The 13,660-nt window shown below is 51.3% G+C and overlaps 1 protein-coding gene across 1 annotated transcript in view; it reads right to left on the bottom strand.

The window, feature by feature from the left end:
* Positions 1-13,660, bottom strand: part of LRIG2 (leucine rich repeats and immunoglobulin like domains 2) — a 140,660-nt gene that overhangs the window by 16,214 nt on the left and 110,786 nt on the right. Inside the window, exon 13 of the mRNA XM_075335592.1 lies at positions 5,526-5,846. Coding sequence (XP_075191707.1) covers positions 5,526-5,846 — 321 coding nt within the window. The remainder of the gene's footprint in view (positions 1-5,525; positions 5,847-13,660) is intronic.

Here is a 13,660-nt window from a genome sequence, read left to right as displayed (position 1 = left end):
AGCCTGTCTCATGGTGGCAACAACATCATGAGATAAACCTGAGGTCCCTAGGATCCAGGACTCAATGGCCACACAGTCAGGTTCAGGGCCACAGAATTCAGATGGAAAAACGGCCCTTGAGACAGCAAGTCTGGACGGCCTGGTAGCGCCCACGGTTGTCCTACCGTGAGATGCCACAGATCCGGGTACCACGACCTCCTTGGCCAGTCTGGAGCGACGAGAATGGCGCAACGGCAGTCGGACCTGATTTTGCGGAGCACTCTGGGCAACAATGCCAGAGGTGGGAACACATAAGGTAGTCGGAACTGCGACCAATCCTGAACTAAGGCGTCTGCCGCCAGAGCTCGGTGATCGTGAGACCGTGCCATGAAAACCGGGACCTTGTTGTTGTGCCGTGACGCCATCAGGTCGACGTCCGGCATCCCCCAGCGGCGACAGATCTCCTGAAACACGTCCGGGTGAAGGGACCATTCCCCTGCGTCCATGCCCTGGCGACTGAGAAAGTCTGCTTCCCAGTTTTCCACGCCTGGGATGTGAACTGCGGATATGGTGGATGCTGTGTTTTCCACCCACGTCAGAATCCGCCGGACTTCTTGAAAGGCTTGTCGACTGCGTGTTCCCCCTTGGTGGTTGATGTACGCCACCGCTGTGGAATTGTCCGACTGAATCCGGATCTGCTTGCCCTCCAGCCACTGTTGGAAGGCTCGCAGAGCAAGATAGACTGCTCTGATTTCCAGAACATTGATCTGAAGGGTGGACTCTCTCTGAGTCCACGTACCCTGAGCCCTGTGGTGAAGAAACACTGCTCCCCACCCTGATAGGCTCGCATCTGTCGTGACCACCGCCCAGGATGGGGGTAGGAACGACTTTCCTTTTGACAATGAGGTGGGAAGAAGCCACCATCGGAGAGAGTCCTTGGTTGCCTGAGAGAGGGAGACATCCCTGTCGAGGGACGTCGACTTCCCGTCCCATTGGCGGAGAATGTCCCATTGTAGAGGGCGCAGATGAAAGTGCGCGAAAGGGACTGCTTCCATTGCTGCCACCATCTTCCCTAGGAAATGCATGAGGCGCCTCAAGGAGTGGGACTGGTTCTGCAGGAGAGATTGCACCCCTGTCTGCAGAGAGCACTGCTTGTCCAGTGGAAGCTTCACTATCGCTGAGAGAGTATGAAACTCCATGCCAAGATATGTTAGTGATTGGGTCGGGGTTAGATTTGACTTTGAAAAGTTGATAATCCACCCGAAACTCTGGAGAGTCTTCAGTGCCACGTTCAGACTGTGTTGGCATGCCTCTTGAGAGGGTGCCTTTATAAGTAGATCGTCCAAATACGGGATCACGGAGTGACCCTGCGAGTGCAGGACAGCTACTACTGCTGCCATGACCTTGGTGAAGACCCGATGGGCTGTTGCCAGCCCGAAAGGTAACGCTACGAACTGCAGGTGTTCGCTTTCTATAACGAAGCGTAGAAAACGCTGATGCTCTGGCGCAATCGGCACGTGAAGATAAGCATCTTTGATGTCTATTGATGCTAAGAAATCTCCTTGAGACATTGAGGCTATGACGGAGCGTAGAGATTCCATCCGGAACCTCCTGGTTTTTACGTGTTTGTTGAGCAACTTTAGATCCAGGACGGGCCGAAAGGACCCGTCCTTCTTTGGCACCACAAACAGATTGGAGTAAAAACCGTGACCTTGTTCCTGAAGAGGAACGGGAGTCACCACTCCTTCCGCCTTTAGAGCGGCCACCGCCTGCAGCAGAGCATCGGCTCGGTCGGGCGGTGGGGAAGTTCTGAAGAAACGAGTTGGAGGACGAGAGCTGAACTCTATCCTGTACCCGTAAGACAGAATGTCCCTCACCCAACGGTCTTTGACCTGTGACAGCCAAATGCCGCCAAAGCGGGAGAGCCTGCCACCGACCGAGGATGCGGAGAGAGGAGGCTGAAAGTCATGAGGAAGCCGTCTTGGTAACGGTTCTTCCTGCTGTCTTTTTTGGGCGTGACTGAGTCCGCCAAGAATCTGAGCCTCTCTGATCCTTTTGAGTCCTTTTGGACGAGGAGAATTGGGACCTGCCTGAGCCTCGAAAGGACCGAAAACCAGACTGACCCCTCCTTTGTTGGGGCTTGTTTTGTCTGTGTTGAGGTAAGGATGAGTCCTTACCCTTGGAGTGTTTAATGATTTCATCCAAACGCTCCCCAAACAATCGGTCACGAGAAAAAGGCAAACTGGTTAAGCACTTCTTGGAAGCAGAATCTGCTTTCCATTCTCTCAACCACAGGGCTCTGCGCAAAACCACGGAGTTGGCTGACGCCACCGCCGTACGGCTCGTAGAGTCCAGGACAGCATTAATCGCGTAAGACGCGAATGCAGACATTTGAGAGGTCAATGGTGCCACCTGCGGGGCAGATGTACGTGTGACCGAGTCGACTTGTATAAGCCCAGCTGAAATAGCTTGGAGTGCCCATACGGCTGCGAATGCTGGCGCCAACGACGCTCCAATAGCTTCATAGATGGATTTCAGCCAGAGCTCCATCTGCCTGTCAGTGGCATCTTTAAGTGCCGCTCCATCTTCTACTGCAACTAAAGATCTAGCTGCAAGCCTGGAGATTGGAGGGTCCACCTTGGGACACTGGGTCCAACCCTTGACCACGTCAGGGGGAAAAGGATAGCGTGTATCTTTAAGCCGTTTAGAAAAACGCTTATCAGGATAAGCGTGGTGTTTCTGGATTGCATCTCTAAAGTCAGAGTGTTCCAGAAAAGTGCTTAATTTACGCTTGGGATATCTGAAATGGAATTTCTCCTGCTGTGAAGCTGCCTCCTCCACAGGAGGAGCTGGCGGAGAAATATCTAACATCCTATTGATGGACGCTATAAGATCATTCACTATGGCGTCACCATCCGGTGTATCCAGATTGAGAGCGGTCCCAGGATCAGAATCTTGATCAGTTACATCCGCCTCATCACCCATAGATTCGTCCCGCTGGGATCCTGACCAGTGAGACGAAGTTGAGGGCCCCTCATAACGAGCCCGCTTAGGTTGTCTGGGACTGTCGTCCGAGTCAGAATCGTCACCCTGGGGTGCATGTGACACCCCCGGAGCTTGGAAGTGTTCCAGCTGAGGGGGACCAGGGAGCAATGATGCCACAGTGTCCATGGTCTGAGTTACTGGTCTAGACTGCAATGTTTCAAGAATCTTTGACATGGTCATAGACAATCTGTCAGCAAAAGCTGCAAACTCCGTTCCTGTCACCTGGACAGCATTCACAGGTGGTACACCCTGGGTCACGTCCAGCAGAGGCCCCGGCTGTGCAAGTTGCACAGGGGCCGAGCACTGCACACAATGGGGGTCAGTGGAACCTGCCGGTAGAGCAGCCCCACATGCGGTACAGGCAGCATATAATGTCTGTGCCTTGGCACCCTTGCGTTTTGCCGACGACATGCTGTTGCCTCCTTGTAATCTAGGAGGGGGTATAGCCGAGAATCACCAGCGACCGTACAGTACAAAGTATTTGCAAACACAAAATACTCAGTATACAAACGGCACAAGTGGGGGTGAGCCCTTGAGGCTGCTTACCGCCCGCTGAACAGCGGATATGAGGCCGTAGAATCCCGTGTCTGGGTCTCCCCGTCTCCCCTCTGCAGCTCAGCGTGCAGGCAGGAATGGCTGCCGGCGTTCTGTGAAGAGGGGCGGACCGTGGGCGTGCCACAAACAAAGTGCGGGAAACTGCGTCCTACTGTGCCTGGTGTGAGGGCTGGAGTATGTAAAAAAGACTCCAGCCCTCAGCGCTGATGCTCTGTACAGCGTCCCGCCCTCCTCCTGACTGGCAGGTGCGGAGGCGGGAACGAACGAACTAGGCCGCAAAAGCCGGGGACTGTAGTAATAAGCGCGGCCGTGATATACGCACGGTCAGCGCGGAAGTCCCCGGCGCACCACAAGTCCCAGCCGCGTCGCAGTCCCAGCGGCCGGCGCGACCGTTCTCCCTGAGTCTACCCACTCAGCTAAGCTGAAGTGAGGAAATGGCACAAGCGCAGCAGCGCTGTTGTCCCCGGCGCACTAACACACCCAGCAATGCTGCGGTGTGCGCGCGTATGCACGGGGACACAGAGTACCTTGACGGAGCAGGGCCATGTCCCTGACGATACTCAGCTCCATATCCAGCGGCTTCTCCAGGGGCTGCGGATGGAGCACGGTCTCAGTGCCTGGAGACCGGTAAAATCCCACTTCGCCCAGAGCCCTAATGGGGATGGGGAAGGAATCAGCATGTGGGCTCCAGCCTCCGTACCCGCAATGGGTACCTCAACCTTAACAAGCACCACCGACAGAAAGTGGGGTGAGAAGGGAGCATGCTGGGGACCCTAGTATGGGTCCTCTTTTCTTCCATCCGACATAGTCAGCAGCTGCTGCTGACTAAACAGTGGAGCTATGCGTGCGTGTCTGACCTCCTTCGCACAAAGCAAAAACAGAGGGACCCGTGCTCCCACGGGGGGGTGTATAGCCAGAAGGGGAGGGGCCTTACACTTTTAAGTGTAGTACTTTGTGCGGCCTCCGGAGGCAGTAGCTATACACCCAATTGTCTGGGTCTCCCAATTAGGAGCGAAAAAGAAATTCACTGCTGGCAGCTCCCTATGCTATTACTAACTAATGACGTCACAGATGTGCTCAATCAGAAACTAGTAGAGATGCTGCAGCCTATGGTAGCATGTTTAGGTTAGTAGCATGAGCAACATGTGGCCTACTGTTGTAGTGTTAAAAAGCGGTTACTAGTATGCCTTGAGGAAACTGCTATACCACTGTTTCCACCACCAAATAAATGTAACGCTGGACTGGAGTGTACCTGGAATGAAGAATAGAAGGTCCCGTCTATTGTATATTAGGCCATCATACACTATGATCCCAGGAGTAAGACCAGTGTGATATTGCCTTGTGAAGGCTTATTCATGTACTGCCCACATGGTCTCCAGACCAATTTCTGGCTATCACTGCAACTAAAACAAATGCAGATCTCACTGCTGAAGAGGACAGACCGCCATCCCAGCCTCGCTCTGCACCATGATAGCCTTTAAGAGAGTGGTGGCATCAGTGGACGGCAATTGCAACGGGAGCTGCCAGCAGTGGCTCTTGATAATTTGCCCAAGTGCGTTTAGCATGGCAGAACATTCCTCAGACAACCATTAATAATATCATTGATAACATGCAATGGCGTATAAGTGCGAGTATTTTTGTGTGTGGTGCTAGAACTGAATATATTGAGAAGTTGTGAAATAGCTTTCCTCTATTATTTTCAAATCATTAATATGTATCGACTGTTTTCTATTACTCCTCGACTTTTGTGTCTTCATGCTGCAATTTCAATGTTGAGGACTGTAAATTTCATTACAGCAGCACCAGGTATGTGGACTATACGTCTGACATATGGTCAAATTGGTCTTTCGGACTAGAGGCCACCTCAAGATATAAGTGATCAGTGTGCCTCATTCCTTGTACTATTCATGCTCCTTGAGAACCATTCCTTTGTTCAGTTTGCTTACCATTAACAGTCAGTTTAGCTTTACTGGAATAATTGGAGCCAAAGTGGTTGGTGATGACACACTGGTATTTTCCTTCATCTGTAAAATTCACATTGAAAAGGTGCAAAACAGTTGTATATTCCACTTGCTCGACCCCATGCTTCTGATATCTGGCAAAGGTTTCTACCCTCGCATCATACAAGAGTTCAGTGTCTTTCCTCCAGGCTGTAGACATTGGGGTGTCACTGCTACTGGCTGCGGCACAAGTCAGGGTCACATTCATTCCTCTCAGAGCCACGGTTGTTTCGGGATGAATTTTGATTTGTGGTTTTGGAAAATTATCTGAAAGAAGGAAAATAAAAAAGACAAAGAACATGAAGTACTTTGAATACAAATGAATTATCTTAACATACAGAGAATAAAGTAAGCATAGTTTTAATGGGCTACTTCCCTGGGAAGCACGGTCAGTGGTTAGCACTATTGCCCTGTAGCTGGGATGTCCTTGGTTCAACAGCCAGCAAGGACAACATCTGAGTTTGTGTTGGTTTCCTCAGAGTACAAGTAAAGCAGTACTGGAGAACGGTGAGTAAGGGAGAAAATATTCACACCCCTCAGTGTGATTAAGTATTAAATTTAAAAAAAAAAAAAAAAAAAAAAAGCGCCCCACAACACACCCAAAAATCATGAAAACCTGTATCACCACTAAAAATGCAGCATTTGCATTAAAACAAAAATACACAATTGGTATCTTCACATCTGGAAGGACCTGATCTACAAAACGGTCACGTTATTTATTCCGTGCAGCGAACGTAAAAAAAAAAAAAAAATCCCCAGTAAAAAAAAAAAACAAAAAAAAACCCCCAACTAAATGACATCATATGGACACAAAAAACGAAATAAATAGCGATCAAAAGGTCTTAAGAAAAAAAAATATATATATATATGTTATGAACAAACTAAACCATCCCAAATGAAAGCCTTAATATGGCTCATTGAGAAAAAAATATAGTTCCACTTCTCAGAAAATAGCGATGTAGAAACAAATTCATTTTTGTAAATTATAGTTTTTAGCATGCAAAAGCAGTAAAGCAGATACACACACATACATATATATATGTATGTCCATTGTGAAAAAACACACAACACCGCTGCAAAGTGGCTGCAAGATCTGAGAATGAAACACAATAACCACCCAGAACAAGAACCAGTTACCATCACAGAAGTAGACATCCAAAATCGCATCAAGAACATGAAGAGCTTGACAGCACCTGGCCCAGACATGATCCACACCTACTGGCTAAAGAAATTGACAGCAGTACAGCAAAACAGATGAACCAACTGCTAGAAGCAGGCCACCACCCAGGTTGGCTAACACAAGGAAGAACAGTGCTGATCATGAAGGACTCTTGTAAAGGAACAATTCCATCCAACTATCGCCCAATAACCTGCCTTACAACGACATGGAAACTCCTGTCAGGCATCATAGCCACCAAGCTACAGAACCATATGAATCAGTACATGAATCCAGCTCAGAAAGGCATTGAGAATACCACCAGAGGCTCTAAGTACCAGCTGCTAGTGGATAGAGCAGTCGCTCAAGACTCAAGATCCAGACAGACCAATCTCAGCACAGCCTGGAAACAATGTGTGTGGCATTGAGTCATAGGAAACCCTATGACTCAATGCCACACACATGGATCTGTGAATGCTTGGCTCTCTACAATGTCAATAGGAAATTAAGAACCTTCCTCAGCAACTCAATGGGGCTATGGAAGACAACACTGGAAGTCAACTCAAGGCAACTAGCACAAGTGTCCATCAAATGTGGCATATACCAAGGTGATGCACTATCCCCATTGCTGTTCTGCATAGGCTTAAATCCCCTCAGTCAGATAATAACAGAGTCTGGCTATGGATACACGTTCAAGAGTGGAAGCATCATCAGCCACCTACTCTACATGGATGACATCAAGCTGTATGCGAAAAATGAACGAGACATCAGTTCACTGATCCACCTGACCAGGATATACAGCGAAGACATTGGGATGTCCTTCGGACTGGAGAAGTGTGGCCGGCTGGTCATAAAGAGAGGCAAGGTAGTAAAGACTGATGGAGTAGAACTACCGGCAGGGCACATAGCAGATGTACAAACCTGCTACAAGTACCTTGGCATTCCACAGGGATACGGTAACCACGATGAGGAGGCAAGGAAAGCAGCAACATCCAAATACCATCAAAGGGTAAGACAGGTCCTAAAGAGCCAGCTCAATGGGAAGAATAAGATCCGCGCCATCAATACATACGCTCTGAAAGTTATCAGATACCCTGCTGGCAGTGTGCTGGCCAAAAGAAGAAATGGAAGCTGCAGATGTGAAGACCCGGAAGCTCCTCACAATGCATGGTGGTCTCCACCCCAAGTCAAACACCCAAAGATTGTATACCAACAGAAAGGAGGGTGGTCGAGGCTTGATAGGTGTCCAAGCCACCATCATGGATGAAACGAAGGGAATTTTGTTTACTTACCGTAAATTCCTTTTCTTCTAGCTCTAATTGGGAGACCCAGACAATTGGGTGTATAGCTACTGCCTCCGGAGGCCACACAAAGTATTACACTTAAAAGTGTAAGGCCCCTCCCCTTCTGCCTATACACCCCTCGTGGGATCACGAGCTCCTCAGTTTTAGTGCAAAAGCAAGAAGGAGGAAAGCCAATAAACTGGTTTAAGCAAATTCAATCCGAAGAAATATCGGAGAACTGCAACCATTCAACATGAACAACATGTGTATACAAAAAAACAGGGGCGGGTGCTGGGTCTCCCAATTAGAGCTAGAAGAAAAGGAATTTACGGTAAGTAAACAAAATTCCCTTCTTCTTTGTCGCTCTATTGGGAGACCCAGACAATTGGGATGTCCAAAAGCAATCCCTGGGTGGGTAAAATAATACCTCGTAATAGAGCCGTAAAACGGCCCCTTCCTACAGGTGGGCAACCGCCGCCTGAAGGACTCATCTGCCTATGCTGGCATCCGCCGAAGCATAGGTATGCACCTGATAATGCTTGGTAAAAGTGTGCAGACTCGACCAGGTAGCGGCCTGGCACACCTGCTGAGCCGTAGCCTGGTGCCGTAATGCCCTGGACGCACCCACGGCTCTGGTAGAATGGGCCTTCAGCCCTGAGGAGACCGGAAGCCCAGCAGAACGGTAGGTTTCAAGAATTGGTTCCTTGATCCACTGAGCCAGGGTGGATTTGGAAGCTTGCGACCCTTTACGCTGACCAGCGACAAGGACAAAGAATGCATCCGAGCGGCGCAGGGGCGCCGTGCGGGAAAAGTAGATCCTGAGTGCTCTCACCAGATCCAATAAATGCAAACCCTTTTCAAATTGATGAACTGGATGAGGACACAAATTGAGATGAAAGGGGGATACCACCTTAGGGAGGAACTCCAGAATCGGACGCAGAACCACCTTGTCCTGGTGAAACGCCAGGAAGGGAGATTTGCATGACAGCGCTGCTAGCTCGGACACTCTCCGAAGAGACGTGACCGCTACTAGAAAGGCCACTTTCTGTGAAAGACGAGAAAGGGAAACATCCCTCATAGGCTCGAAAGGCGGCTTCTTGAGAGCAATTAGAACCCTGTTCAGATCCCAGGTCTCTAACGGCCGCTTGTAAGGAGGGACGATATGACAAACCCCTTGCAGGAACGTGCGTACCTGAGGAAGTCGCGCTAGTCGTTTCTGAAAAAAGACAGATAGCGCTGAGACTTGTCCTTTAAGGGAGCTGAGCGACAAACCTTTTTCCAAACCGGATTGCAGGAAGGAAAGAAAAGTAGGCAATGCAAATGGCCAGGGCGAAACTCCCTGAGCAGAGCACCAAGATAAAAATATCTTCCACGTCCTGTGGTAGATCTTGGCGGAGGATGGTTTTCTAGCCTGTCTCATGGTGGCAATAACTTCTTGAGATAATCCTGAAGACGCTAGGATCCAGGACTCAATGGCCACACAGTCAGGTTCAGGGCCGCAGAATTCAGATGGAAAAACGGCCCTTGAGACAGCAAGTCTGGTCGGTCTGGTAGTGCCCACGGTTGGCTTACCGTGAGGTGCCACAGATCCGGGTACCACGACCTCCTTGGCCAGTCTGGAGCGACGAGAATGGCGCGGCGGCAGTCGGACCTGATTTTGCGGAGCACTCTGGGCAACAGCGCCAGAGGTGGGAACACATAAGGTAGCCGGAACTGCGACCAATCTTGAACTAAGGCGTCTGCCGCCAGAGCTCGGTGATCGTGAGACCGTGCCATGAAAACGGGACCTTGTTGTTGTGCCGTGACGCCATCAGGTCGACGTCCGGCATCCCCCAGCGGCGACAGATCTCCTGAAACACGTCCGGGTGAAGGGACCATTCCCCTGCGTCCATGCCCTGGCGACTGAGGAAGTCTGCTTCCCAGTTTTCCACGCCTGGGCTGTGAACTGCGGATATGGTGGAAGCCGTGTCTTCCACCCACGTCATAATCCGCCGGACTTCCTGGAAGGCTTGCCGACTGCGTGTTCCTCCTTGGTGGTTGATGTATGCCACCGCTGTGGAGTTGTCCGACTGAATTCGGATCTGCTTGCCTTCCAGCCACTGCTGGAAGGCTTGTAGGGCAAGATACACTGCTCTGATTTCCAGAACATTGATCTTAAGGGTGGACTCTTCCTGAGTCCACGTATCTTGAGCCCTGTGGTGGAGAAACACTGCTCCCCACCCCGATAGACTCGCGTCTGTCGTGACTACCGCCCAGGATGGGGGTAGGAACGACTTTCCTTTTGACAATGAGGTGGGAAGAAGCCACCACCGAAGAGATTCCTTGGCCACCTGAGAAAGGGAGACGTCTGTCGAGGGACGTCGACTTCCCGTCCCATTGGCGAAGAATGTCCCATTGTAGTGGACGCAGATGAAACTGCGCGAAAGGGACTGCCTCCATTGCTGCTACCATCTTCCCTAGGAAGTGCATGAGGCGTCTCAAGGGGTGCGACTGGCCTTGAAGGAGAGATCACACCCCTGTCTGTAGAGAACGTTGTTTGTCCAGCGGAATCTTCACTATCGGTGAGAGAGTTTGAAACTCCATGCCAAGATATGTTAGCTATTGGGTCGGGGATAGATTTGACTTTGAAAAGTTAATGATCCACCCGAAACTCTGGAGCGTCTCCAGCGCAACGTTCAGGCTGTGTTGGCATGCCTCTTGAGAGGGTGCCTTGACAAGTAGATCGTCCAAATACGGGATCACAGAGTGACCTTGCGAGTGCAGGACTGCTACTACTGCTGCCATGACCTTGGTGAAGACCCGTGGGGCTGTCGCCAGCCCGAAAGGGAGAGCTACGAACTGAAGGTGTTCGCCTCCGATAACGAAGCGTAGAAAACGCTGGTGCTCTGGAGCAATCGGCACGTGGAGATAAGCATCCTTGATGTCTATTGATGCTAGGAAATCTCCTTGAGACATTGAGGCGATGACGGAGCGGAGGGATTCCATCCGAAACCGCCTGGTTTTTACGTGTCTGTTGCCCGGACGGAAAAACCAGTCATATTTTGGGACCACAAACACATTGGAGTAAACACCGTGCCCCTGTTGCTGAAAAGGAACCGGGACCACCACTCCTTCTGCCTGCAGAGTGCACACCGCCTGCCTGAGAGCCTCGGCTCGCTCGGGGGACGGAGATGTTCTGAAGAATCGAGTCGGAGGACGAGAGTAGAACTCTATCCTGTAACCGTGAGACGGAATGTCTCTCACCCAACGGTCTTTTACCTGTGGCAGCCAGGTGTCGCAACAGCGGGAGAGCCTGCCACCGACCGAGGATGCGGTGTGAGGAGACCGAAAGTCATGAGGAAGCCGCCTTGGTGGCGGTTTTTACCTCCGGCGGTCTTTTTAGGACGTGATTTAGGCCGCCATGAATCGGAATACGTCTGATCTTTCTGAGGCCTTTTGGACGAGGAGAATTGAACCAGCCCGCGCTCCGCAAGGACCGAAACCTCGACTGTCCCCTCCTCTGTTGGGGTCTGTTCGGTTTAGCCTGAGGAAAGGATGTATCCTTTCCCTTGGATTGTTTGATGATTTCATCCAGACGCTCACTAAACCAGCGGTCGCCGGAGATTGGCAAACTGGTGAAGCACTTCTTTGGAAGCAGAATCTGTCTTCCATTCCCGCAACCCCAAGGCTCTGCGTATTACCACTGAATTGTCGGACGCAAGTGCCTTCCGGCTCGCCGAGTCCAGGACAGCATTAATGGCGTATGACGCAAACGCTGACGTTGGAGAAGGTAAAGACGCAGTCTGCGGCGCAGACGTACGTGTGACTGCCTCAATTTGCGCTTGAGCCGCTGAGACCGCTTGGAGCGCCCAGACTGCTGCGAAAGCTGGAGCAAAAGACGCGCCAATAGCTTCATAGATGGATTTCAACCAGAGCTCCATCTGTCTGTCAGCGGCATCTTTGAGTGAAACCATATCTTCCACTGCAACTAAGGATTAAGCCGCTGGAGATAGGAGGGTCCACATTGGAACACTGAACCCAGCCCTTGACAACGTCAAAAGGGAAGGGATAACGTGTATCCTTAAGTCGCTTGGAAAAAAGGATATCTGGACAAGCCTGGTGGTTCTGGACTGCTTCCCTGAAGTCAGAGTGATCCAGAAAACGTACTCAATGTACGCTTGGGGAACCTGAAACGGAACTTCTCCTGCTGAGAAGCTGACTCCTCAGGCGTAGGAGCTGAGGGAGAAAAAACCAACATTTGATTGATGGACGCCGTAAGATCGTTCACTACGGTGTCACAATCAGGTGTATCCAGGTAGAGAACGTTCTCAGGATCAGAATCCTGATCAGATACCTCCGTCTCATCATAGAGAGAGTCCCCATGCTGAGACCCTGAATCATGCGGTGATGTCGAGGGATGCTCCCAGCGAGGTCGCTTAGGGGGTCTGGGACTGCGGTCCGAGTCAGACCCCTCACTTTGGGATCCATGAGACACTCCCGGAGCACCTTGTTGCACCAACTGGGGGGGGGGGGGGGGGGGGGGGGGAGGGGACCAGGGGGCAATGAATCAACAGTGCCCATGGTCTGAGAGACTTGTCTGGACTGCAAGGCTTCTAGTATCATAGCCATAGGCTCAGAAAGTCTGTCAGTAAATACTGCAAACTCCGTCCCCATCACCTGGACCATTAGCAGAGACTCCGGCTGAGTATGTGTCACAGGGGCCGAGCATTGCATACAATGGGGGTCCGTGTAACCTGCCGGCAGTATAGCCGTACATGCTGTACAGGCTGCATAGAAAACATGTGCTTCTGCACCCTTGTTTTACCCAGACGATATGCTGTTATCTCCCCCGAACAATCAAGGAGGGTATATAGCCAAAATACAAAAGTGCGACCGAACAGTGCAATGTATAGCGTACAAGCATATATCTATATGTGCACTTCGGCACTAGTGGGGTCAGCACCACAGGTGCTGCTTACCGCCCGCTCACAGTGGTTGTGTGACCATCAGAATCCCTGCCAGGGTCTTCCCAAACTTGTCTCTTTTCTCAGCCACAGAAAAAACTGACATGAATGGCTGCCGGCGTCCTGTGTAGAGGAGGAGGCCGTGGGCGTGCCCTAGAAAGTGCGGGAATCCGGTTTCACAGTGTACACAGTGAGAGGGGTGGAGTATGCAAAGCATACTCCAGCTCTCAGCGCTGCCGTGCTGTGCAGCGTCACGCCCATACCCTGACTGGCAGGCCTGTGGGCGGTAACGAAGTGAGACTAGGCCGCACAAGCCGGGGACTAGAGTGATAAGCGCGGCCGGCATATAAGCCCTGGTCGGCGCGGAAGTCCCCGGCGCACCCACAAGTCCCAGCCGCGCCTGAGATAAAAATGGCAGCGGTGGTTAGCGCGGTAGTCCCCCAATACTCTAACACACCCAGCTACGCTGTAGTGTGCGATGGCACCAGTGCGGGCAGCGCCGCCGTCTCTGGCGCACTAACACACCCAGCAGTGCTGCCGTGTGTCTGTGCGCGGTCCCCCACGGGGACACAGAGTACCTCAACGTAGCAGGGCCATGTCCCTGAAGATACTCCGCTCCATGTCCAGCAGATTCCAGGGGCTGTGGATGGAGCACCGGCCTCAGTGCCTGGAGACCGATAGGATCCCACTTCACCCAGA

The sequence above is a fragment of the Anomaloglossus baeobatrachus genome, chromosome 2 (assembly GCF_048569485.1).
Source record: "Anomaloglossus baeobatrachus isolate aAnoBae1 chromosome 2, aAnoBae1.hap1, whole genome shotgun sequence".
In the NCBI taxonomy this organism is placed as follows: Eukaryota; Metazoa; Chordata; class Amphibia; order Anura; family Aromobatidae; genus Anomaloglossus; species Anomaloglossus baeobatrachus.
This window is presented reverse-complemented; position numbering and strand designations above follow the sequence as displayed.